The sequence below is a fragment of the Xenopus laevis genome, chromosome 2L (genome assembly GCF_017654675.1).
Source record: "Xenopus laevis strain J_2021 chromosome 2L, Xenopus_laevis_v10.1, whole genome shotgun sequence".
NCBI classification, from domain to species: domain Eukaryota; kingdom Metazoa; phylum Chordata; class Amphibia; order Anura; family Pipidae; genus Xenopus; species Xenopus laevis.
The window spans coordinates 101,694,620-101,717,619 of NC_054373.1; the positions used below are offsets into that span (position 1 = coordinate 101,694,620).

Below are 23,000 nucleotides of genomic sequence, written 5' to 3' on the forward strand. Positions count from 1 at the left end.
TATTACAATTATACAGCAAGGAGCAGATACACCTACCACCAGTATGAGAATGGCCCCAACGTTTCGGCGTAAGCTTACGCCGAAACGTTGGGGCCATTCTCATACTGGTGGTAGGTGTATCTGCTCCTTGCTGTATAATTGTAATACTTACTGTTTACTGTTATGTAATTGTGGCTATGTTTAAACGTTAGGTATATACCATGTAAGCTTATGTATTGTATTATACAGGCCTACTATTGTGGCTTTGTGTGTATTATTTGCATAAACAAGTAAAACTTTATTTTAAATATACCATACTTGCCTTCTTTTGAGTGTGCATACCTATCTATATATTGGCTATTTGATAGCCCATATGTGGACTGGCTGCCTACAGGAGGCTCTTCTTGGTAGTACATCAAGTTTTTATGAAATTAAAACGTGCCTCCAAGCCTGGAATTGAAAAATAATAACCTGCTTTGAGGTTACTGAGAGCAACATCAAAGGGGTCGGTGAGCAACATGTTGCTCACATGCTACTGGTTGGTGACAGGCTGGATTTGTGGAAAGTCCTCCAAGGCCCGGGCCTAGGGAGGAAGGATTTTAGGGGACAGTATGCTGCCCAACCACACCCTCATTGGTTCAGAAACACTGGGAATGCGCAGGAGATACTTTTTAAATTTCCCATGCGCAAATCCACATTGCTCCGGTCCCAATGATGAAAATTTGCGTGACTAAAAGGGAAGGGGACAGGGGCACAGATGAACAGCAGCGAGCTTTGGGGCACCCGCTATGTAAATCCAGCCCTGTTGGGGTAAATCACTGATTTAGACTCTTTCGGGTCCAGATTTGCAACTAATTTATTCTCTGTAGACAAAAATATTAAACTGTTTTTTATTCAGCTGGCTTTGCTTTAAGGTCTTTTATAAATTTCATTATACTCTGTGGGTCTTCATCCAAGTTCTCAGCTGTTCAATTTGCACAAGCACGCTGCTTTTAGCGGTTCCTCCTGCTGCAGTATACTGCTCCACACTGTTGGTATAGTTCCACACTTTTGACACATCATCACTGAACAGAGGGCTGCAAAAGGCAAGGATTTAAAATGTTACCTATTTTATGAACTTGAGTTCATATTAATAAAGTTTTCAATGAACAACTTTATTGAAATCTGAAAATACACATGCCCTTGACTTCTATGGAATCTGAACAGGTTATCCATACCATGTTTATGCTTTACAGCTGTAATTTGATACATCTTGAAGAGTCATGACGAAATATTCTTGATCTTGAGTTTTAACAATTTTCATCCTAAGTATATTATATTATGGAAACCCTAGCAAACTTAAAATTTCTACAGCAACTCAAATGTGGAATTCTGGAAGTTATGGTTCCACAAAAGATGACATGCCAAAAGGTTACAGATGCTCTAGCTTACAATGTGTATATTACAATGTGTATATATTAAAAAACATTCTGTTGGCACAGTATCATACAAAGCAAAAGAATAAACAGGACACAATTTCAACTAAAGTTGGTTTAAAGAAGAACTAAAGCTTAACTAAAGAAGTAGGCTAGAAATGTTGTTCATTATGTTTTTTGGTTTCTGTACCAGCCCAAGGCAAGTAACGTCCATTAGCAAGGAAGGTCTGTGCCTCTGAAAATGTCCCAGTAGCTCCCCATGTTCATTTCTGCTGATTCACTGCACATGCTCTGTGCTGCTGTCACTTACACAGCTTAGGGGCCGACTCAAAATATACAGTACACATAAATAAACATATAAATGTCACAATATAAGGCCAATTAGTAATTAATACAGACAATTACTACATGACAGCACAGAAACCAATGCAACAATCATCAGAATTTAATAATCAGCCCTGTAGCATCAGCTTATATTACAGGCCAACCTTATTTGCTGCTTGATGATTTACGACGACCCCTAAGCTTAGCTTCTCAACAGCTGTTCAGAGCCCACAGAGCATGTGAATGTCGCAGACACGTTCCAAGATGGTGACCCCCTGTGACAAGTTTGAAGTCCTGGATCACTGTTGCTATTGACAAGCTGAAACTTTAGGCTGCTACAATAAGTTCATTATATAAAATATGGCATTTTTAGCCACATTAATTTTTAGTGTTTCGTTCTCCTTTTAACCAGAGGCAGCACAGAACAAGACTGTATTTTGTATCATATACCTGATGCTCTTCAGGTTCTCCAATGTTAGTTTATCAACAGACATTCCTTTTGTTTCTGCAAGTTGTACCACTTTCCCAGAGACTCCATGAGCTTGTCTGAAGGGCATCTTTGATGAAAGAAACCCAACAACTCAATTAGAAAAGGTGAGAAACAGGCCACATTATAACATTTATCAGTGGACTATACAACACAAAACAATTTAGTCCATGAACTCAAGTTTCTGCTCCACAAAAATACAGTAAGCACCAAATACAACACGTTTTTTAGATTTGTAAAGAGACGTCTGAAATGTCAATCCCTCCCTTGATCAGCATCCTTTTCCCTTTACATTGCTCTTTAACGCTAATAACGCTATAATGCTAATAGTATTGTTCTACTTATCCAAAAAATATCCATTTTAGCAGAATGGAGTTTTGATTTGGCTGCAAAAAAATTATAATTGGCAGAACTGTGTGACTGGAAGCATAAGTTAGTCATTGCTGGTTTTTTTCTTCAATAATCGTATATATCAAGTTTCTCCAGGGATAACTATCGGTTTTATTTTAGCGCTAACAGGTTGTTAAGTGTAAAATTCCCCACAACACCTCTTAAGGAGAATACAAAGTTTTGGCAAATTAACTTTTCATTGGTCAAATTCTCTTAGCACTGGTGTAAATTTCTCCAGTGAATATTCCCTGAGTGGAATGGCCAGTCAGCAGCTCAATGAAGCTATATTGCTCACTTATAACACAGACCAGAGAGGATCTATGCTACAATAAAAGTAACTTTTTGAAGAGGTAGTTCATATTTAGAAGTTAACAGCTACCAGTGTGTTAAAAAAGTCCTCTTCTTAACAATTTTTCAACTGGCATTTATGTTTTATAGTTTTTTTTACATTGTTTTATTACGCTTTTACAAATGGTTATAGTGAATAAACCAGGATTGACAAAAATGCTAATGTGAATAAACCCTACCTTAATTGGAATACGTTTCATATAGATTTAACATTAAAAAAAAAACAAGAAAAAAAAAACACACTTTTTGACAACTGTGCCTCTGATGCTTGATGACTGCATACAAAGAAAATAATACACACCCCTTTCCTGACCAAATAATAGGCAATGTCAGTGGAAAGCATATCCGGGCTTAAAGCCTTCTCCATTGCTTCTTTGTTTATCTGCAAAATGGAAAAATGTAAGTTAGCCCAGATGCAAACATACTACCATCTAATATATTATAAGAAGTGCCTTGCAGTACAGATGGTTCATGTATCCCCATATAATACTATGTTGATTAATGGACTGACATGCAAGGAGAGCTAAAATAATCAGAAGGCTGACAGCAGACATGAAGGAAACTGTGTTCATTATATAAGGGATAATATGCAGGTTCCTAATAATTATTTCTTGTGTACAATACAATTTATGTGTGCTGTCTAATCAGAACCATACCGTGAGGTCAATATGAACATGGCTCATACTGATCTTCAGTAGTGAGATTGAAAGGAGGGGAAAAGTAGGGTATAGTAACAGAATCCAGGGAGCTATGATACTCATGTTGTACAATTATTTCCATTTCCTAAGTATAAGGAATTGTAATTAGGATGGTATTGCTTTCCCATCACATGAGCTAGTTTGTATATGTGGAATTTTAATAAGGCTTGTATTATTTCCCTCCTACATGAGCTAGTTGGTATATGGGGGAATTTTAACTAAGAGTGTTCTACTTCTCCCTATATGGGTTGGTATACCATCTTGTTGCTGCAATTTGTATAGCTCAGATGCTTTCACACCACTGAGAAAACAGACACCCATGATTATATATATATATATATCCTCAAAATGGTCACAGCCTCATTGCACCCCCGCCTAATGGTTTTAAAAATTAGTGGTGAGCACAACTTTTCCTTCTTTGTTATAGATTAAATTGATGTACAGATGCACACATGAAAAACAATTTAACCTGCAACTTAATGGAGTGCGTGTCCTTTTGAAGGTTTATATATGTTTATTTGACCCTGCACCCACAATTATTGATACAAATCTGGAATTAGAGCGGCTGCTGAAATGATACACACATACTGTGTATGTATATACATACTATATATATATATATATATATATATATATATATATATATATATATATATATTTGTTGTTGTAGAACAGTTATATCAAGTACCTGTAATGTGGCAATTACACCAGATGCCACCTGAAGAACCGCACATACTGTGTCATACACATCAAACATGGCCTCTTTATCCTCCTGTTTAGGGAAGACAAACACAACTGTATAAATATGTATTGAATACGTCTACCGCAGACTGATCTATTCCAACAACTAGGAAGGATACTGTCATTTTATTGGCAGAATTCCAGCTCTGCTTAAAAGTGACATTAACATGTCAATAGGCTACATTTCAATCATAACAGAACATTTTTTTTTATTGCTAGACCTGACCTTTTCAGGTTGGTATTGGAATAGTGAATCTGGTTAGGATGAGAAGAACTAAAAGGAGCCAAAAAGGCCTTCACTTGCAATTTACATGCAAAACGAAGCCTTCTGAAATCAAAAGGTATTTACTTGTCTCATGCCATACACACAGCACTGCCTAGATACCAAAACAAGAGTTTTCACTCCTATAAAGCATCATGGGCAAAGCATTCAAATCACTCCTTTATGTCCCTTTGGCCAACTATGCATCCAGAACCGCTGGTTTATAGCACAGATACAGCCTAATGGTTCAGATCCATATATCCAAACTTGCAGACAGCCTGTTTCAATCTTATTAGATCTCATCAGTGCAAGATATTGAACCATGGCTTCTGAGGGATAGGACTTGGGGAGTAGTGAAATGGGAAACCAAACCTGGTTAGGGTGAGAAGGGCTAAAAGGAGTCAAAAAGCCCTTAACTAGCAATTTACAAGCAAAGTGAAGCCTTCTGAAATCAAAAGTTATTTACTTGTCTCATGCCATACACACAGCATTGCCTAGATACCAAAATAAGTTTTAATTCTCCCATAAGGCATCATAGGCAGAGACATGCAAATCACTCCTTTGTGTCCCTTTGGCGAACTATGCATCCAGAACCATGTTCAGTTTCCCATGATGCCTTATGATGCACTAATGAGATCGAACAAGATCAAAACAGGTTGTCTGCAAATTTGGATATATGGCTCTGAACCATTAGGCTGTATCTGTGCTATAAACCAGCAGTTCTGGATGCATAGTTGGCCAAAGGGACATAAAGGAGTGATTTGCATATCTCCGCCCATGATGCCTTAAGGGAGAATCAAAACTCTTATTTTGGTATCTAGGCAGTTCTGTGTGTATGGCATGAGACAAGTAAATACCTTCTGATTTCAGAAGGCTTCACTTTGCATGTAAAATGCTAGGGAAGGGCTTTCTGGCTCCTTTTAGTCCTTCTCACCCTAACCAGGTAAGGTTTCCCATTTTGCTACTCTCTAAGTCCTACCCCTCAAAAACAATGTTCCAATAACTAGCACTGATAAGATCAAAACAGCCTGTCTGAAAGTTTGGATGTATGATACTGAACCATTAGGCTGTATCTGTGCTATAAACCAGTGGTTCTGGATACATAGTTGGTCAAAGGGACATAAAGGAGTGATTTGCATGTTTCTGCCCATGATGCCTAATGGGAGAATCAAAACTCTTATTTTACTATATGGGCAGTGTTGTGTGTATGGCATGAGAAAAGTAAATACCTTCTGATTTCAGAGGGCTTTATTCTACTACTTGTATAGGTACATGTATTTTACAGAACACTGTAGATCTGTAAATCAAAACCTTTTATATCCATGAGCCAGACTCAAATGTAAAAATTGTTGGGGAGCCACACCAACAAAAACAAAATTATCACAGCTAAATATAGCGCTGTGATAAGATAATTGATAGCCCTATGTGGACTGATAGCCTACAGGAAGCTGTTGCCGTAATCTTGTGGCTTTATGCCTCCAAAATATGCAGTTACTATGAGGCCAATGGGAGCAGCATCAATGGGAGTGGAAAGCAACATGTTGCTAACGAGCCACTGGTTGGAGATCACTGCTGTAAATGCTAAGAGAATTTGTGACAGAGTTGTGGAATAAACAAAAGGTAGGTAAGTTGCTACAAGGATGTTTGTCAGAGCACAGTGATAGTGGGAAATGTTCACCATTAAAAGATGCAAAACTCAACAAAATCCTTAGAAAAGTCTTCACAAGTGAAGTGGGAGTTCCACATATCATATACACTCTTAATATCTGCAGTTTTCTTTTTCAGAAAACATGCAACAATACGGCTGCATGACTAACTGCACTAGACTTGAGTATAACTACTACACCAGCCTTGCAGTGTTCATCTGCAACCATACAGCTCTGCAATTTATGCTTACTTGCAAATCCTTATTGTATGTGCTTGGAAGTCCTTTTAGTGTTGTCAGGAACCCAGAACACTGCACACAAATAGAAAGAAAAATGGAGTACTTTACTACTTTACAATGTATGTAACCTAAACCATAATTATACTAAGTATGAAGAGCTTATTTAAAATATATATGTAATACACTTTGCCAGTTTAATGAGAACAAGCTGCCCTTTTTCTCTGCATTAATAGAACATTAGCTTGTACTTTATCCCAACTCAGATAAAATTAATCCTTAAAAAAATACTATTGTTTATTTAATGTTTTAATTATTTTTTAGTAGAATAAAGGTATGGAGATCCAAATTATGGAAAAATCCCTTATCCAGAAAATCCCAGGTCCCTAGCATTCTGGATTAAAGGTTTATAAACCTTTATAAAGTTATAACTGATCTTTCATGTTGCAAGAAAAGAAGTAATTTCTCATCAGTAAAATATTTTAAAGGACGACCTTTCTCTTGAAACGTGGCATTCTCACCACAAACGCCAACCTTTTATTTTGAAACTTTTTTTTTTTTGGTATTGAAGTGTATGACCCTAAACATTAAAGTGACCTGACAAACCACAAACAAAGTTCTACTCTCTCTGCCTTTTAATCTTGCTCACATAAATATCAATCCTTATATCTTTCACTAAATTGTTAAGCCTACATTCTGCCAGCTCTAGTGTGGTGCCATATTCTTCCCTAATGTGAAAACAAAGGTTAGCTTGGCTTCCAGTGAAATCCCGAATCATCTTCTCTCCATCTAAACATTTGTCTCTTTCTAATGTACCATGCATAATCATTCACAACCCCACCCAAAATCTCTTATAACTACTACTTTGAAGTGGTTAAATATCCCTAACGGATAATATATGGCTTGATTTAAGGAAATGGAAAATATCCCCATGCTGGTAGCAGTGTTTTGACAGTATCTACAAGTAGCAGTCATCAAAATCCAATATGTGCAATAAATAGCTCTAACAGAGTGCTTAGAGGATCCTATCTACCTGTGCAGATATATCTAAACAAGAGAAAGACAACTCTTAATACAGGAAAAAATTCTCTTATGTTCCTGTTTTACATACTCGTCCAAAAACACGTCCAGTTTTACCACGAATCAATTCTAAACTGTCAGGATTCTTCTTCTGAGGCATTAAGCTGCTTCCAGTGCTGGAAAAACAAACCCAGATAAATTGCATATTTCAAATCAAAAAGTACTCCTACATTATCCAAGTAAAGTGCATGTTTAAAAGTATGTAATGCAACATATAGTTTTATGATGCAGCACTTAATTACAGTAGGTAAGTGGCAGTAATGTTGATTAAACTAAAATGAAAGTAAGAATCTACTGGTTGTTATGCTGCTGCATGATGCAGGGCCTGTTTTGTTGTGTTGACTCAGTGCTGGTCAATTGGTCCTTGGTTTTGGGCAAGGTCACACGGGACATTTTTACATTACGTTTTTTAAAACAGGTGGTCAAGCATAAGTACGCCAATTAAACTACACATGCATGATAATGTAGTTTTCTTTTCCCAACATGCATTTCTGGGTTTTCTCGTTAGTTTGTTCATTGAGGAAGACATCTTGAAAAAATTTTAGTAAACTTTTGTCGCAAAAAGGCAAGCGGAAAAGCAACAAATATGTAAGCTCTATTTAGCAGGTTTTTTTTTTTAAATTCCTGTGTTGAATATATATATATATATATATATATATATATATATATATATATATATATATATATATATATATATATATATATATATATGTGATGCAAGGATCAGCACACTCATTTGTAGAAAAGCAAAGTGTATTTTATTTCAACACAGCATTGTGTCCAACGTTTCGGTTCCTCCTGGGAACCTTTATCAAGGAGGAACCGAAACGTTGGACACAATGCTGTGTTGAAATAAAATACACTTTGCTTTTCTACAAATGAGTGTGCTGATCCTTGCATCACCTGTATCATTAATTTGATCCTGCACCTCAAACTCATACAAGTATCGAGTGCTGATACCCACAGGACGCATATATATATATATATATATATATATATAAAAAGAAGATCAGCACTCTCTGTAGTTTGGTGAAATTGTGTTGATTTATTAATCAAAAATCATATCTTATGGATAAGATGTGATTTTTGATTAATAGCTCTATTTAGCAGGTTTTTTTTTTTTTAAATTCCTGTGTTGAAAAAAAAAAATTTTTTTTATATATATATATATATATATATATATATATATATATATATATATATATATATATATATAAAAAGAAGATCAGCACTCTCTGTAGTTTGGTGAAATTGTGTTGATTTATTAATCAAAAATCATATCTTATTATAAATGCAGCACTTAACTAAAATAATAATAAAACATGATTTCTACCTGTGTGTGTGAGAGATTAAAATAAAGAATTTTTATTGAAAAAAAAAAAAAATCACCTGTAGGAGTCAGACAGAGTTACAAAGCCAAATTCCTTTGTGCTGTAGATAATAAGATCTTCTGACATTTTACTAAGGTGAGTCATGCACAGAGAGGCCCAGAACAAAAACTCAGCTGAAATCAAATTGAAATAAAATTATGGTTGGCAACAAGTTATGACAATTTGCACTACTCACATGTTAGAATTATGCTACCTATTGTAAATGCAGTGTAATTGTCTTCCATTTGCTTACGTGTAATAAAAGAGTTCAACATCACCCTCTTACACTTTCGAGAGAGAACTAAAGATTTCCTTGTAAAACCAATGATTTGAAAAAATGTATCCAAGCTTTCTCATTGGCTAATGATATAAAGAACTGGATGTTCATGTGCAAAATAGATTCATGATCACAGAAGCCAGTGTGATCCCAGGAAGATTATTTTTCCTTTGCCCAATGCTAAGTGGGTTATTTTTCAGCTGAAAACTTTGGGGTATTGGACGAAACCCAGCGTACATCAAAAAATCATTGGGACTTCTCCCATTGGCTTATATGCAACCTCGACAGGTCTAAGATGCCGGATATTTAGATTTGTACTTTTCCATCCTCGGAGTTTAATAAATTCCGAAAAATTCACACATTTTTTATGATTTTTGCATTCGGAGTTTAGTAAATAACCCCCTTGTCTTGAAGAAAAACTGAAACCTATCCTATAATTCATTTAACAAATGTATTATTAATAAGCATTTAGTGGTTTGGCTCTATAATCAAAAAGGTAAAATGCTGTACTGTTTTTAAATTCAAACATGGTGGGTCATCCTAGAAGAAATATGGGAATATTTGTAAGTGATGTAGAATTTGTTTTATACATAATTTGGGGCAATTTATTACTATTAATTTTTACTGTTAAATGAATCATATTGTAGCATCTTTTTTAAATTGTGGGTTATATATTTATATTACAAAAGAGCACTGTTTCTAACTGCAAAAATGGATATATGGTGTGTACTGCAGTTGTACCTATGAAGTCTCTCTCGCTGGTTGCATCCATACTATTGAGGCTGAGGGAGTCAAAGTGTAGCTCTAGGTGAAAAGGAAAAGACATAAATATAATCACCCGTTGACGGCATTCTTTGAGTGGTAAAGAATAATGGATATATGTATATAATTTTAATGCAAGGAAATGAAGCATACCTTTGCAAAGAAGTTCTCTGTCCACTCCTAACGGATTACCAGCTATTGCACCACTGTCAATAAACACAAAGAATTTCGGGTTGTAAAATAATATTTACCTAAAACATAGATCCTTCCCTAGCAGTTATAAACTCCTGCAAGTAAAATGCTCTCTTTAAGATATCATCAAACCATTATGGAAGATATGTAAATATCTCTAAACAGAGCAATCATCATCCTGGAAACAATTTTGCTGTGCATATTGCATATTAGCGATACAGCCAACATGACGGTGTGCAATGATTAACCCTATGACAAAAAAAAAAGTTTGCATTTCTGAGCCTTCTTCCGATACAGTTTCAGAATGAGTTATAGAAAAAAAATCAATGGGGAACTGTTTTGTTAATGGAGCCAGAACTTTAAAAAAAAAAGTTTGACCAGTTTTTGCATTCATTGTTCTAACTACATCTGTTTGACAAGTTTAACCAAATTGGGGAGATACTTCTATACATGACTAGCTGTAACCCCTCTCCTTAATGGACTTCTGATTATCTGTGCACTTTTCGTTTTATCATCTACCTTGCAAAAAACAAAAATGGAGTAGCTTCAGTTTCTCTGTTTGAACAAGAGGTGTGCCACATGAGAACTTCACGAAGATTATCAGTAGCTTGGTTTAATATATCATTAATAATTTCCATGAAAGAAAATAATTTCAAAAAGAACATTTATTCACACCAACGAATAAATGAGCAGTATTAAAATATAGTAATTAATGTAATAAATTCATCTAGCACAAACAATGTAACTTACCTGCCCAGAGGCAAAACATTGACCCTCTTCTTCACTTCTCCCAGTCTTTCAGCATCCCTGGATAATGCTACTGCATGACTGTGTAGAAGATACAACTGCTCAGCTTATTATTGGCAACATCAAACTGCTCCTTTGTATTGAACAAGATGCCTTTTACAGTTACGCTTTCAAACTAACCGGGACTTGTTGAACACTTTTTGAGTAGTGTGATTACTGTAATGCAGCCCAACAACCCTTCTTTCATTCAGTAAACCTCAGTGCTTCTTTACTGAATTATTTGACCCAGAAACAATGTAATATTTGGTCTATTTGCCTATATGTTTTCAAATTAACCAAACCTATTCAGTCATTACCCTTATGGAAGATGTTTCCCTCCTGAATGTTTAAATCATTTACCATAACTTCTCCTCTACCCACCTCTCACTTCTCTCTAGAAATTATTGCACTACTGACCAGCAGATGGAACATATCTTTAAACCAAAAAGTCCCTAATGTATTTGTGCTTTATACAAAATCTAAACAGATGCAGCACAACCACAAAAGATTATTGCTGTATAGTAAATGCAGACAACCAATATTAAAGCACATAAAACTGCTGATTAAGTGACCATGACTAATTAACCTTGATAAATCAAAACTTCATATCAAGTCATTATTTTATATCAGTCCCCAGCGGCCCTTCTCCTGCTTGTGTCAACCATATTTCTCCAAAGATAAAACAAACTAGCCATGGTGAATTAGTGAATGATGTTTAATACCGTGGAGAGTTTTATACAACACTCACACAAATTGATTAATGAATACAGTTATCAAATCCCTCACTTCTGGGGATAAAACAAAACTATGAATGAAATTAAGTATTGATTTACAGTCCACTGATCAAGAAAACACCAGCTTTAGTTGTGAAACAACTTTATCAGCAGTAGTAGGTGCTTTGGGTTATTCTGCATATTAACTTTCCATGTTATAGTTCAGTTTTTAAATACAGCCACCCATGATATACAGATTACCAAGGAGCCCATCCTCAATCTTTTTAACATGTTAGTGAGTTCTCTGGAAACCTGATTTTGCAGCTCATCTATAAGTATTTTCAAGCCTGCTCAACACGCTCCACCCATGCTTTAATATTCCTCATGCGTGTTTTTTTAAAACCTCACGATCTTCAAATACTTAATTTCTATCTTAATTCTCCATTTTAAGTAACACCTTGATACTTCCCTTTTCTCTCCCTTTGAACACCACCAGTTTAAAATCCTATCCTTTATTTAAAACTGCCCAGACATCCCATGTGCCTTATTTATCCTAGATTTTCTGGCCTTATGATAATTACTATTATTGTGGAAGTTACCTTAGGATCCAGTGACTCCAACGAATAGGTTGAGCCCTTTGCATATGGGTATATCCTGGAAACAGTATATTGACTTCTCTGTGGAGGAAAGTGACATCAGAAAAGTAACACCATTAGGAATAACACCTCCCAGATTCCCACAAAACCACTGCTACCCATGTAGGGTGATGTGTATTTCCCCTTTATATCCTACTTACAATCATGTTAGTTGCACTATGTACCTTGATGCAGAGAGTATCTTACACCTACTAATGGAATGGCCATAAGTGCTCATTGTAGGGGTCTTAGGAGCTACAGCACTTGTGTCTGTACCATTAGTAAATAAGCCATAGTGATAGCAAAAGTTTTTCATTTCATTGGTTGCATTTTAAAAAGATTTCTAGTTTATATAAAAATCTGCCTTTGCATCAGTGCTCTGTGTAGCTTACCCAGCAATCTTAAGGGTTTAGGTCAATGAAGGAAGTTATATGGGAATATGTTATTATTTAATTAGAACATTTGCCCTAGTATGAAAATGTAGGGGCATAATTTCATTTTATTAAGGTATGGGTTGGAAATGAATAGCATGTTTTCAGTTTAAATCCCAAGACTAGGTAAAAATACTATTCTGTTAGAATCAAGCCCATTATATCAATATAATCATGTTTGCATTTCTGTCACAATGTCCAAACACAAAGATGCTAGGCCTGTGCATTTTACAAAACAATTTAATGTTGCCCAATCAAACATCTGACATCAAAAGTAGTTCAGTGATAAAACTGCAAAAACTACCAAAGGTCATCACATCATGTGCTCAGTCTCTTGTGATCTGCAGGTCAGCACCCAGGTGATTACAAATAACTCAATCAGTACAATGTGTTAAACAATGTCACTTTTTTTTCTCTTTTTTTAACCTTTTGTGCTTTATAATGAAGATACCACAACACTGTGGATATTTGTAGAATGTTACCCACAGAGCCATGTTAGGACAATATTTCTATGACTATTTGCTGTTTTGCTTGGATAATAAGTTCAGTGTTGCAAACCTCATGACAAAACTGGACACAGACTATACATGAACATATATAAATAGTGTGTAAATAATAATTATAAACTTATGCAAAATGGAATTGTTTTATGTTTACAAATACAAACTTTAGCCATTTTGTTCTACTGATCATGGGTAAATCGCACACTAAATTAAGTATGGCATAAAATGTTATTCTATGAATATATAATGGAACATAAGTATGTAAGGAGACATTATCTGTGTGTATGTTATAAATATTGTGGGAAGGACCTCTGCTCTTTGAACAGTTGATAGATCTGTGTTTTTTGTTTAAATGTAATGCTGTATGATGGCAATATTTGTCTAGTGCCGACTTACATAGCTGCTCTTTCTACCATGGTCTGGATTAGACGAGTTAAATGGGTATAGAGTGTTGAGCAAGAGTCTCTTAACCACAGTCTCATGTCTGTAACAACCTGTGAGAAGTAACAATGAGAGTGAGAGTGGCATCTGAACTGCCAATACTAAAATTCTCTAATAGCAATAGGCAATAAAACTCCAATGTTAAAAATCAAAGCTTTACCAACCAAAAGGTAAACAGCAACTATATGTACACCAAACAAGAAAGAAGTGTTTAAAGAAAAAACACTCAAAATTAATATATTTTGCTTCTTTGTTCAGGAAACGCTGATGCAGTTTACCTTTAGAACATAAGATCTTTATGCTACTGAAGATGTGTTATAATCCTTCCAGTTAAAGGCATTTGGAAGAATCCTATCCCTACCCCCAAAGTACAAAATGGGTCTTTCAATTTAGTAAAGGAACAGTGACACCAAAAATGAAAGTGTTTTAAAGTAATGAAAATATAATGTACTGTTGCTCTGCCCTGGTACAACTTGTGTGTTTTTGTCAAAAACTATATTTTATATGAACAAGCCATGGGGGCAGCCATTCAAAGCTGAAAAAGGAGAAAAGGTACAGGATACACTGCAGATAGCTGATAAACTATGTAGAATACAATGGGATTCTACAGAGTTTATCTGTTATTTAATGTATATCCTGTGTTTGAATGGGTGCCCACATGCCTAAACAGCAGCTTGTTTATATAATCTATAGTAATCTACATGAAGCAAACACACCAGTTTTACCAGTGCAGGGCAACAGAACCTTATATTTATTTATATTTAAAAACCTTTTATTTTTAGATGTTACAGATTTTGGGAGAGCTATATACTATATGATTTCCCCCTACTACTGACCTCCGGGTAAACAAAAGGACACAGTAAGTTAACAAGGAGCTAAACCTTTTCTTTTAATTCACAAAACTTGTTTTGGCAAAAAATAAAATGCACGTATACAGGGCTATTCAACTGGAGGCTCATGGGCTAGATGTGGCCCTCAAAGGGATATTAGGGTTCCCAACTTGATATGGGGTTCCACATTACATTATCATTTTATATAAAGTCTGCCCTGCTATGTGTGGCATGAAAGATGATAGTCCCAAATGTAAAAGGCTGAACATCACTTCCTTCAAATGAAACAAAATTCAGTAGTTTGGCCTATATTTGTGGTGATAATATAAGGATCGTACCTGATCATTCCTACTTCTTCCAGTGTGGAGCTTTCCAGCAACCTCACCAATCAGTTCCTAAGGATAAAAACAATCGCAATGAGTGAACATTATATTTGAAAACAAACCAACACACTGTACAACAGGAGAAGCAATGTTTATGGACCACTGTGTACTATGTGTAGTAATCATTAGACACAAAAAGAAACATGAAAAAATGGTACAAATACATTACATGCCACAGCTCTGCTGTTTCACCCTTGTAGGGACTTGCATGCAAAGAATGCAGAGTTGTGCAGTGACAAGAGCAGAGGACAGCAGCTATAGGACTGCTTAAAATTAATACAATGTATGGCTTACCATCAGGTAAATAAAATCCAGGTAATAGAGACCATAACATTGTTAGAAAATATTAGCACCTCAAAATTTTTACTCCACTAAAAACAAAAATAGTGGCCCTATAAAAAAAAAAAAAGAAATTACTGTTCTCAGTTTATTCTCTTGGGAAAGAAGATCCATGTGGAAAGCCCAGATGCAAGAAAGTTTCATCTGGGCATCGGAAGAAAGAGGAACACATTTAGAAACTACAACTCAATTGGGGCAGACATCTTTTAGGTTAAGTGTTGCAAAGCAGTAATCAAGGAGAAACCGTTTGGTGCACTTGCAAGAAATCTTTATTTTATGTAAAAATTGGGTCCATTAAAACATCAAAATATATTGACACATTGTATGGTACTTAAATGTTTAAAGGGGATGTACAGTCAAAACATAAAACCCTACTATCAGGTCCACTGCTGAAAAAGGTACTATAAAAATTTTACACGCAATACACAAGCATATTTTCAACCAAACAAATAACACACACATTTACCTTGAGACGCCGTTCATTGGCAGTGTGTATATCCTCATCTCCTTTAGTCAGTACAAATGTTCCTGAAGACCATTCATCGTGGATCTGTAAACATTGAACAAAAACCTATCTATATGATCATACTTATGCCAAACTAACTCTGCAATTGCCTAGAGTAACATTTTTTTTTAAAGGATTTTAATTGTGGTTGGGATAAATTAATACAATTTGTATAATTCCAGTATTTAACATAATGACTTTAACTACTAGTCTTGCATCTTGATTACTTCTAAGGGTTCTAAATAAATTCGTAAAGAAATTGTTCAGTATAGAAATAAAAACTGGGTAAATAGATGGGCTGTGTAAAATAAAAAATGCTTTCAATATAGTATAAAATGTAATGTATAAAAGATAACATAATAGTCAGAACACAACTTCCCGCTTTGCAGCTCTCTTGGTTTACACTGATTGGTTACCAGGTCGTAACCAATCAGTGACTTGAGGGGGGCCACATGGGTCATAACTGTTTGCTTTTGAATCTGACATGCATGCTAAGGATCAATGGCAAACTCAAAGAACAGTTATGTCCCATGTGGCCCCCCTTAAAGTTGCTGACTGAGAGTAAGAGAGCTGAAACAAACCATATTAGAAACATTTTTTTATTTTGCACAGCCTATCTATTTACCCAGTTTTTATTGTTACACTGAACTGTTTCTTTAAAGACACTATAAATAATGTGAATTGTACCTTATCCAGGCCACTGATAATTTGTTCCATCTCAGACTTGCTCACAAGTCCTGCCTTTTCCAGAGCCTTGACGTATGCTTGGCTTCCCCTTATGTCAGCTGACCACATCCGCTGATCATAGTTCACAGAGCAGTTGAACATCTCCATGATAGGATCTATGCTGCCAACAAATCTTCCACCCCAAAGCTTATTTCCCTGAAAGTCAAAATAAATATTAATCATTATAATTGGCATCCTTGGTATTTCTATTTTGTTCACATAAAATGTTGTTTTGTGGAAGCTCAGATTTTTATAGTTCAGTGTTTTGCCTGGCACATCTTTAATCTGTGGTAAAATCAAACACAATTTAAAATTATTTAGGTATGAGCTATACATCAGTGATAGACGAGTTGGCCCAAAACCCTTGGGTTCTGTGGTTTCAGGCTGACATACTTCGTACAGGTTTAGGTTGGGGATGTAACAAATATTAAATATTTATTTATTTATTTTTTGTAAGCCTTGCATTGCCAGAATCCCAATACAAAAAATTTTGAGAATTTTTTTCGTTGCTTCAAGCCCACTTCAAAAATTCTCAAAACTATAGAACAAACACTGAAAAAACAATAGCTTAAATTGCACAAGTCAGCAATTTTGGATCACATACACACAACATATTAGGAAACCATAAATGTATGAAACAGTCACATTTGTTTGTATTGTGTAAGACTTGTCACAAGACATATTGATTTAATCTGAACAAATAATCATAATGTTGAAATGTCAGCTCTGAAAGAGACAAAGTAACAAGTAGGGTAAAAATTACAACACTGTTAATACACTTGCAATCATTAGTCAGTATGTGGGGTTATGGGGGGCACTAAATATACTTTAGACCTTAAAGGGATACTGTCATGGGGAAAAAAAAATTTCTCAAAATGAATCAGTTAATAGTGCTGCTCCAGCAAAATTCTGCACTGAAATCCATTTCTCAAAAGAGCAAACAGATTTTTTTATATTCAATTTTGAAATCTGACATGGGGCTAGACATTTTGTCAATTTCCCAGCTGCCCCTGGTCATGTGACTTGTGCCTGCACTTTAGGAGAGAAATGCTTTCTGGCAGGCTGCTGTTTTTCCTTCTCAATGTAACTGAATGTGTCTCAGTGGGACATGGGTTTTTACTATTGAGTGCTGTTCTTAGATCTACCAGGCAGCTGTTATCTTGTGTTAGGGAGCTGCTATCTGGTTACCTTCCCATTGTTCTTTTGTTTGGCTGCTGGGGGGGGGGGAAAGGGAGTACTCCAACTTGCAGTACAGAAGTAAAGAGTGATTGAAGTTTATCAGAGCACAAGTCACATGACTTGGGGCAGCTGGGAAATTGACATATGTCTAACCCCATGTCAGATTTCAAAATTGAATTTAAAAAAATCTGTTTGCTCTGTTGAGAAATGGATTTCAGTGCAGAATTCTACTGGAGAAGAACTATTAACTGATTCATTTTGAAAAATAAGTTTTTTTCCCATGACAGTATCCCTTTAAATGAGAGGTTAAATATTGGGCTTTGCCTAAAATTACCAGGATACACTGGGTAAAGCCTCTATCAAGACTTTTATTGAGAAACATTTTCAAGTTTACAATCGTTTTAAATTGATACTAACATGTTGCAGGAACAAATCTAGCATGTTAAAAGGAAGGATGTGCCATCTTCAAAAGCTAAAGCACTGTATATTTAAAATGTCATAATTTCCTATTTGGCAACTCTTTGTCAAGCCAAGTCATATTGTCATAAAAATGCATTTTAAATATTCAATGGTGCTGTTGCTTTTTAGGGGGGGGGGGAGAAAGCATTTTGTGCAGCTAATCTTACAACCTTAGTGAGACACTAGAAATTGCTTCTGGTCATATGAATATTGAAGTTCCTGATATTGTAGATAGACTGTTGTCAAACTTAAAAACATTCCATTTAAATATGGTCCATGTAGTTCATGTGCTGCACAGCTGCTGTTTTTGGGGGAAGAGACACCCCAGATTGTAACTGTGTAGTCCGTAATATGGTGGGTGTCACTTACATATTACAACAAAGTGCTAAATGCAGAGATGCAAAGAATAAATTGTTTTAGGATGCACCAAATACCAAATCAGAAATGTTTTGGTTGAATAAAGAACTTAATCCAAATCTGCATATTCATATTTTATTTTGTTTGTATCTTGAGATTTACGTGACTTTAAGGGGCAGATGTATGAAGGGTCGAATATTGAGGGTTAATTAACCCTCGATATTCGACTAGGAACTAAAATCGTTCGACTTCGAATATCGAAGTCGAACGATTTAGCGCAAATCCTGCGATCGAACGATCGAAGGATTATTCGTTCGATCGAACGATTAAATCCTTCGAATCGAACGATTCGAAGGATTTTAATACAACGATCGAAGGAATATCCTTCGATCAAAAAATCTCAGGCAAGCCTATGGGGACCTTCCCCATAGGCTAACATTGACTTCGGTAGCTTTTAGCTGCCGAAGTAGGGGGTCGAAGTTTTTCTTAAAGAGACAGTACTTCGACTATCGAATGGTCGAATAGTCGAACGATTTTTAGTTCGAATCGTTCGATTCGAAGTCGAAGTAGTAGTCGAAGGTCGAAGTAGCCCATTCGATGGTCGAAGTAGCCCAAAAAACACTTCGAAATTCGAAGTTTTTTTAATTCGAATCCTTCACTCGAGCTTTGTAAATGTGCCCCTAAGGGTTCAGTTAAATGCTGCCATAAAATGGCACAAATAAATGTTTAGAAACCATGAGTGGTTCAGGTGTACATTCCCTATAGACCCTCAGTTCAGCAGAGCAGAAAGTTACTGGGCCAGCGGGAAACCGTGAAAAAACCCGATGGGCCCTGTCGCTTTTGGGCCCCGCCGGGCCAGACCCGCTCCTGCACTCCGTCTCTTTTTTTTTTTTGACAACAGTAGCACCGGAAAACTGTATGCGCGCACAAGGGAGCTTAGTGGCAGAATAACATAAGTATGCGCATGCGTGCGCAAGGGGGACTGGTGAAGCCAGTAAAGATGATTTTTTGCGCAACAGATATGCTTTTGGATGGGGGACCCGGAGGATGGTGTGGGGGCCTCTGAGGCTGTAAGCCCGGTGGGCCCTGGGCCCCCCAGTCCCACACTGCACTACCCCCACTGAACTGACTGACTTATCACATTATTAATTATTTTAATAATTGTTTATATGAACTGATAATTATAGAGTAACATCAGTTGTTTAATTGGTATATATTTACAAAATTATTAGTGTCTCCTACATGAACTTTTCAGCTGTGGAATAACTTGTCAGTGGGCCCCACAGCAAGATCTCTGGGAATTTACGCAATTTATGCAAAAACTTAAGTTACATATGACAACGTACTTTACATAAAAAAACTTAGGTAACCTACACATCAAGCAATGACAGGGCAGAGCAGCGAGACAGGGGCAGGCAGGTGGGTAGGCTTAATTTATGGCAAACTCCACTGACCCCCCAATGAATGAAAAAAACTTATTCCACTGCCCCCCAATAAACTATCTGACTTATTAGCACATTAATAAATAATTTTTACTGTTTATATGAAATACTACTGACTAGATATTGGGCCCCTAAACTTTGGGAACAAAACATTTTCCATGAACATGTATCAGTCCCACTGGGTCCTAATAGTTTCTGGGCCCCCAGCAGTTGTAGGGTCTGTTTCCTCTGTAGTTACATTGCTGCTTTTCAGTTCAATAATTAGTGGGTTTGTATCATAGTAATAGTTGTAACTGACAAAACAATACATAGAACAAGTTTTTGTCCTTCCTACCTAACTACTTGTTGATCATTTGATTAGCACACAGAAGGGGCGTCGTCAAAAAGCTTCGTACTGTGCGACTGTATTCATGGGGGCCTCATATAATAACTTGTTTCTGATTGTGGCCCTGGAGAGGGGGGTGACCCATAGACACACACCACCTACCCCCTAATGTGTTCATAATTCAGACATGCAAGTGCAAGTTAAAGGAGAATTCCACCTGTACTATAAAAAAAAACCCTACCCGTGCGAAGACCAACCTCTCTACTCTACGCAGGGTAGGGGGTAGGGGTTTTTTTTATAGCACGGGTTGAATTCTCCTTTAAGGATCATCAGGGGGTGCAGGCAGCAACCCTGTCCTTACCACCTGCCCCATGAAAGTTGAGACATTTTTTAAAACACTATTAAATAATTGGTGAGGAAATCAATAGTAGGAATATAACCCTTTTTAGGAGGTGTGTAATATTCGTGCTTTGGTATTGCAGGGTCTTATTTTTGTGTATATTTCTAACTTGTAACATAATGAAATGGCCCTGAAGAGTATACTGAAACTTTTTAAGGAGAAGGAAAGGCATTTTCTACTGGGGGTGCCAAAAGTTAGGTTGTATTTACTTACCTTCCAGCGAGCACCACGGCGCGATCGTCTTCTGGCTTCTTCTTACTTCTTGTGGCTGTGCATGTGCAGTAGAGTGAAAAGCTTTAACGAAAAAGCCGGCTATTTTGTACTACTGCACATGTGTTTGCCCAGGGAAATTTGAAGAAAGAAGAAGCAGGAAGACTATTGCTCCAAGGTGCTCGCTGGAATAACCCTGGGCCGGTGCAGTTTTCTCCTGATAGGAGCACCGGGGTGCTAGGTAAGTAGATACAATCACGAGGGGGTGCCTAACTATTGGCACCCCCAAGTAAAAACACCTTTCCTTTAACCAAAAATGTACCAAACGTTTTCCTTTTAAAAAAGAAAATTTACCTCTGATGCCATTTTTATTTCACTTGAGAATAGCTTTGGCCCAACAGATAATTCCTGAAAGTAAAGAAAAAATATACGCAAAATTTAATTTAATGCATTTGTTATTAGCAACTGGAAGAATGCAAATAACTTGCACCATATTTATTATAATGATTACAGCAAAGTGAAATTTAAACATGGTTTTAAAGAACAATTCTTAAGTAGAGAAATATTTTGCAGTACAGAACTTATGACAAATGTATATTTCAGGAAAGGAATTGTATAATTGTGGCTTGCTTTTAGCCTCCACAAGAGTGTTCTCAGTGGCTTCCCTCTGATATAGTCGCAGCAGATATATATAGTGAATTAAGTACCCCCTCTTGTAAAATATAAGGATATTATAAGTTACCGAGGAGTTTCATGACCATATAAAAATACAGGTCATGGAACTCCGAGGTTACTTCTAATATCCTCATATTTTGCAACTGGGGGTACTTTATTTATTATAATACACAAGTTTCAGTGAGTCATGTGACAGAAATTACATCAGAACTCACCGTTTATAAGGATATAATTTACAAGATATTCTTGGCTTTTGTATATTATAGGGGTATATACTCTCCACTCTCTGAAAATTAAAAAATACTACTGAACAGATATATACGTGGAATAACAAAAAGGGGCAATTTATATGAGAGTATTGCTTTAAAACTTCTCAGAGACAAACACCACACTGCCCCTTGTACATTACAGAGTCTCACGATTGTTTCTTGCATAGAGAAAGGGGATTTACGTGAAGGTGTATTTCCTGGATGAAACTGAATATCATTACATTATAGCTTTATAGTTCGAACAGGAAATTCCACTCTGTCACTATTATAGGGTCACACACTAGATCTGCTCTTATAACCATGCTAGGCTGAGACCATTGTTTTAAGGGGCGGGGGGGATATTATAATTATAAAATGAACAATGTACAGTCTGTAACAGCAGCAGAGAATGCAGCTCTGTCAGGGTTGGACATGGTCCTACGTTGACATCCTTATCAGTGACAGAAGAACTAGGCTGTTTACATATGCGGTTTTAGTTTTTCGAAAGCCCCTTCACTAGCAGGTGGAAAGTGTAAATATACTCACTCACAAATTGCTGGCCTCCCTCACCGGCTGCCGCTAAAGAACTACCTTTTCCTATTGATATCTATGCCGAGATCCATATAAAGCAGCTTGTGACGCCAGACTCTAAACCCTACCCACCTCATGACTGACCAATCCCGAGAGCTGATCGGTGGGCGTGGCTCCGAAATGTATCTGAGCTTTAATAGGAAAAAACTGCCAGAATATAGGAAGGCTGGTGTTTTTTTTTCCAGAAAAGGTGGCAACCCTAAGCACGGGGCGAACAAAAGAATTTTGTGTGAAACCTCACTATTTTGTACTTATTGTGACCCCCACTTTTCTGTGCAGTTTTCTTAAAATTGCTGTTTAAAAAGAATTATTTTTCATAACTTAGCAAAGAAACTAGTCATTATATGGCTGCATACAGATACAGGGGAGAAGCTCATGAAACTTCGGTTAACTGTGAACTAATATACGGTGGCCATTTTAGGACATCATCAGGAGAAATCACTCTCACCGATATGTGGTCTCGCCATGTATGTTCCTCACACATCTTAAAAAGCTGTAGTCACTCCTGGCCATATATCATGCACCGATCTCCCCCTCGTGTTTCACTTCTCGGTCCTCCTTCCTTCCCCCTCGGTATTCTTTTCACATATCCTTCCAAAACCTCCCTCCTCCCCT

At 36.5% G+C, this 23,000-nt stretch overlaps 1 protein-coding gene across 3 annotated transcripts; it reads right to left on the reverse strand.

The window, feature by feature from the left end:
* Positions 1–817: 817 nt before the first annotated feature.
* On the reverse strand, positions 818–22,999 carry asl.L (argininosuccinate lyase L homeolog). 3 transcript variants are annotated; one of them, XM_018245189.2, is made up of 17 exons: positions 22,834–22,999; positions 21,226–21,279; positions 16,461–16,655; positions 15,735–15,818; positions 14,885–14,941; positions 13,672–13,769; positions 12,306–12,383; positions 10,958–11,035; positions 10,169–10,221; positions 9,995–10,057; positions 8,996–9,110; positions 7,638–7,722; positions 6,542–6,601; positions 4,330–4,413; positions 3,245–3,325; positions 2,169–2,275; positions 818–1,055 (listed from the first exon to the last, which is right to left on the reverse strand). In XM_018245189.2, the coding sequence occupies exons 1-17, from the start codon at positions 22,867–22,869 to the stop codon at positions 911–913; spliced, it is 1,473 nt and encodes a 490-aa protein (XP_018100678.1). In that variant the 5' UTR covers positions 22,870–22,999; the 3' UTR covers positions 818–910. The 3 variants fall into 3 exon arrangements, with proteins under 3 accessions (XP_018100678.1, XP_018100679.1, XP_018100680.1); XM_018245190.2 differs by lacking the exon at positions 22,834–22,999 and adding an exon at positions 22,341–22,459; XM_018245191.2 differs by lacking the exon at positions 22,834–22,999 and adding an exon at positions 22,345–22,448.
* Position 23,000: the final 1 nt, after the last annotated feature.

Coding starts and splice junctions, on each gene's coding strand:
- asl.L (XM_018245189.2), bottom strand. CDS start 22,869: ATGTGTGAGGAACATACATGGCGAGACCACATATCG. Junction 15,819..16,460: donor TTATCAGTGGCCTGGATAAG/GTACAATTCACA, acceptor CAATGTTTACAG/ATCCACGATGAATGGTCTTC. Junction 4,414..6,541: donor CATACAATAAGGATTTGCAA/GTAAGCATAAAT, acceptor TTCCCTAAACAG/GAGGATAAAGAGGCCATGTT.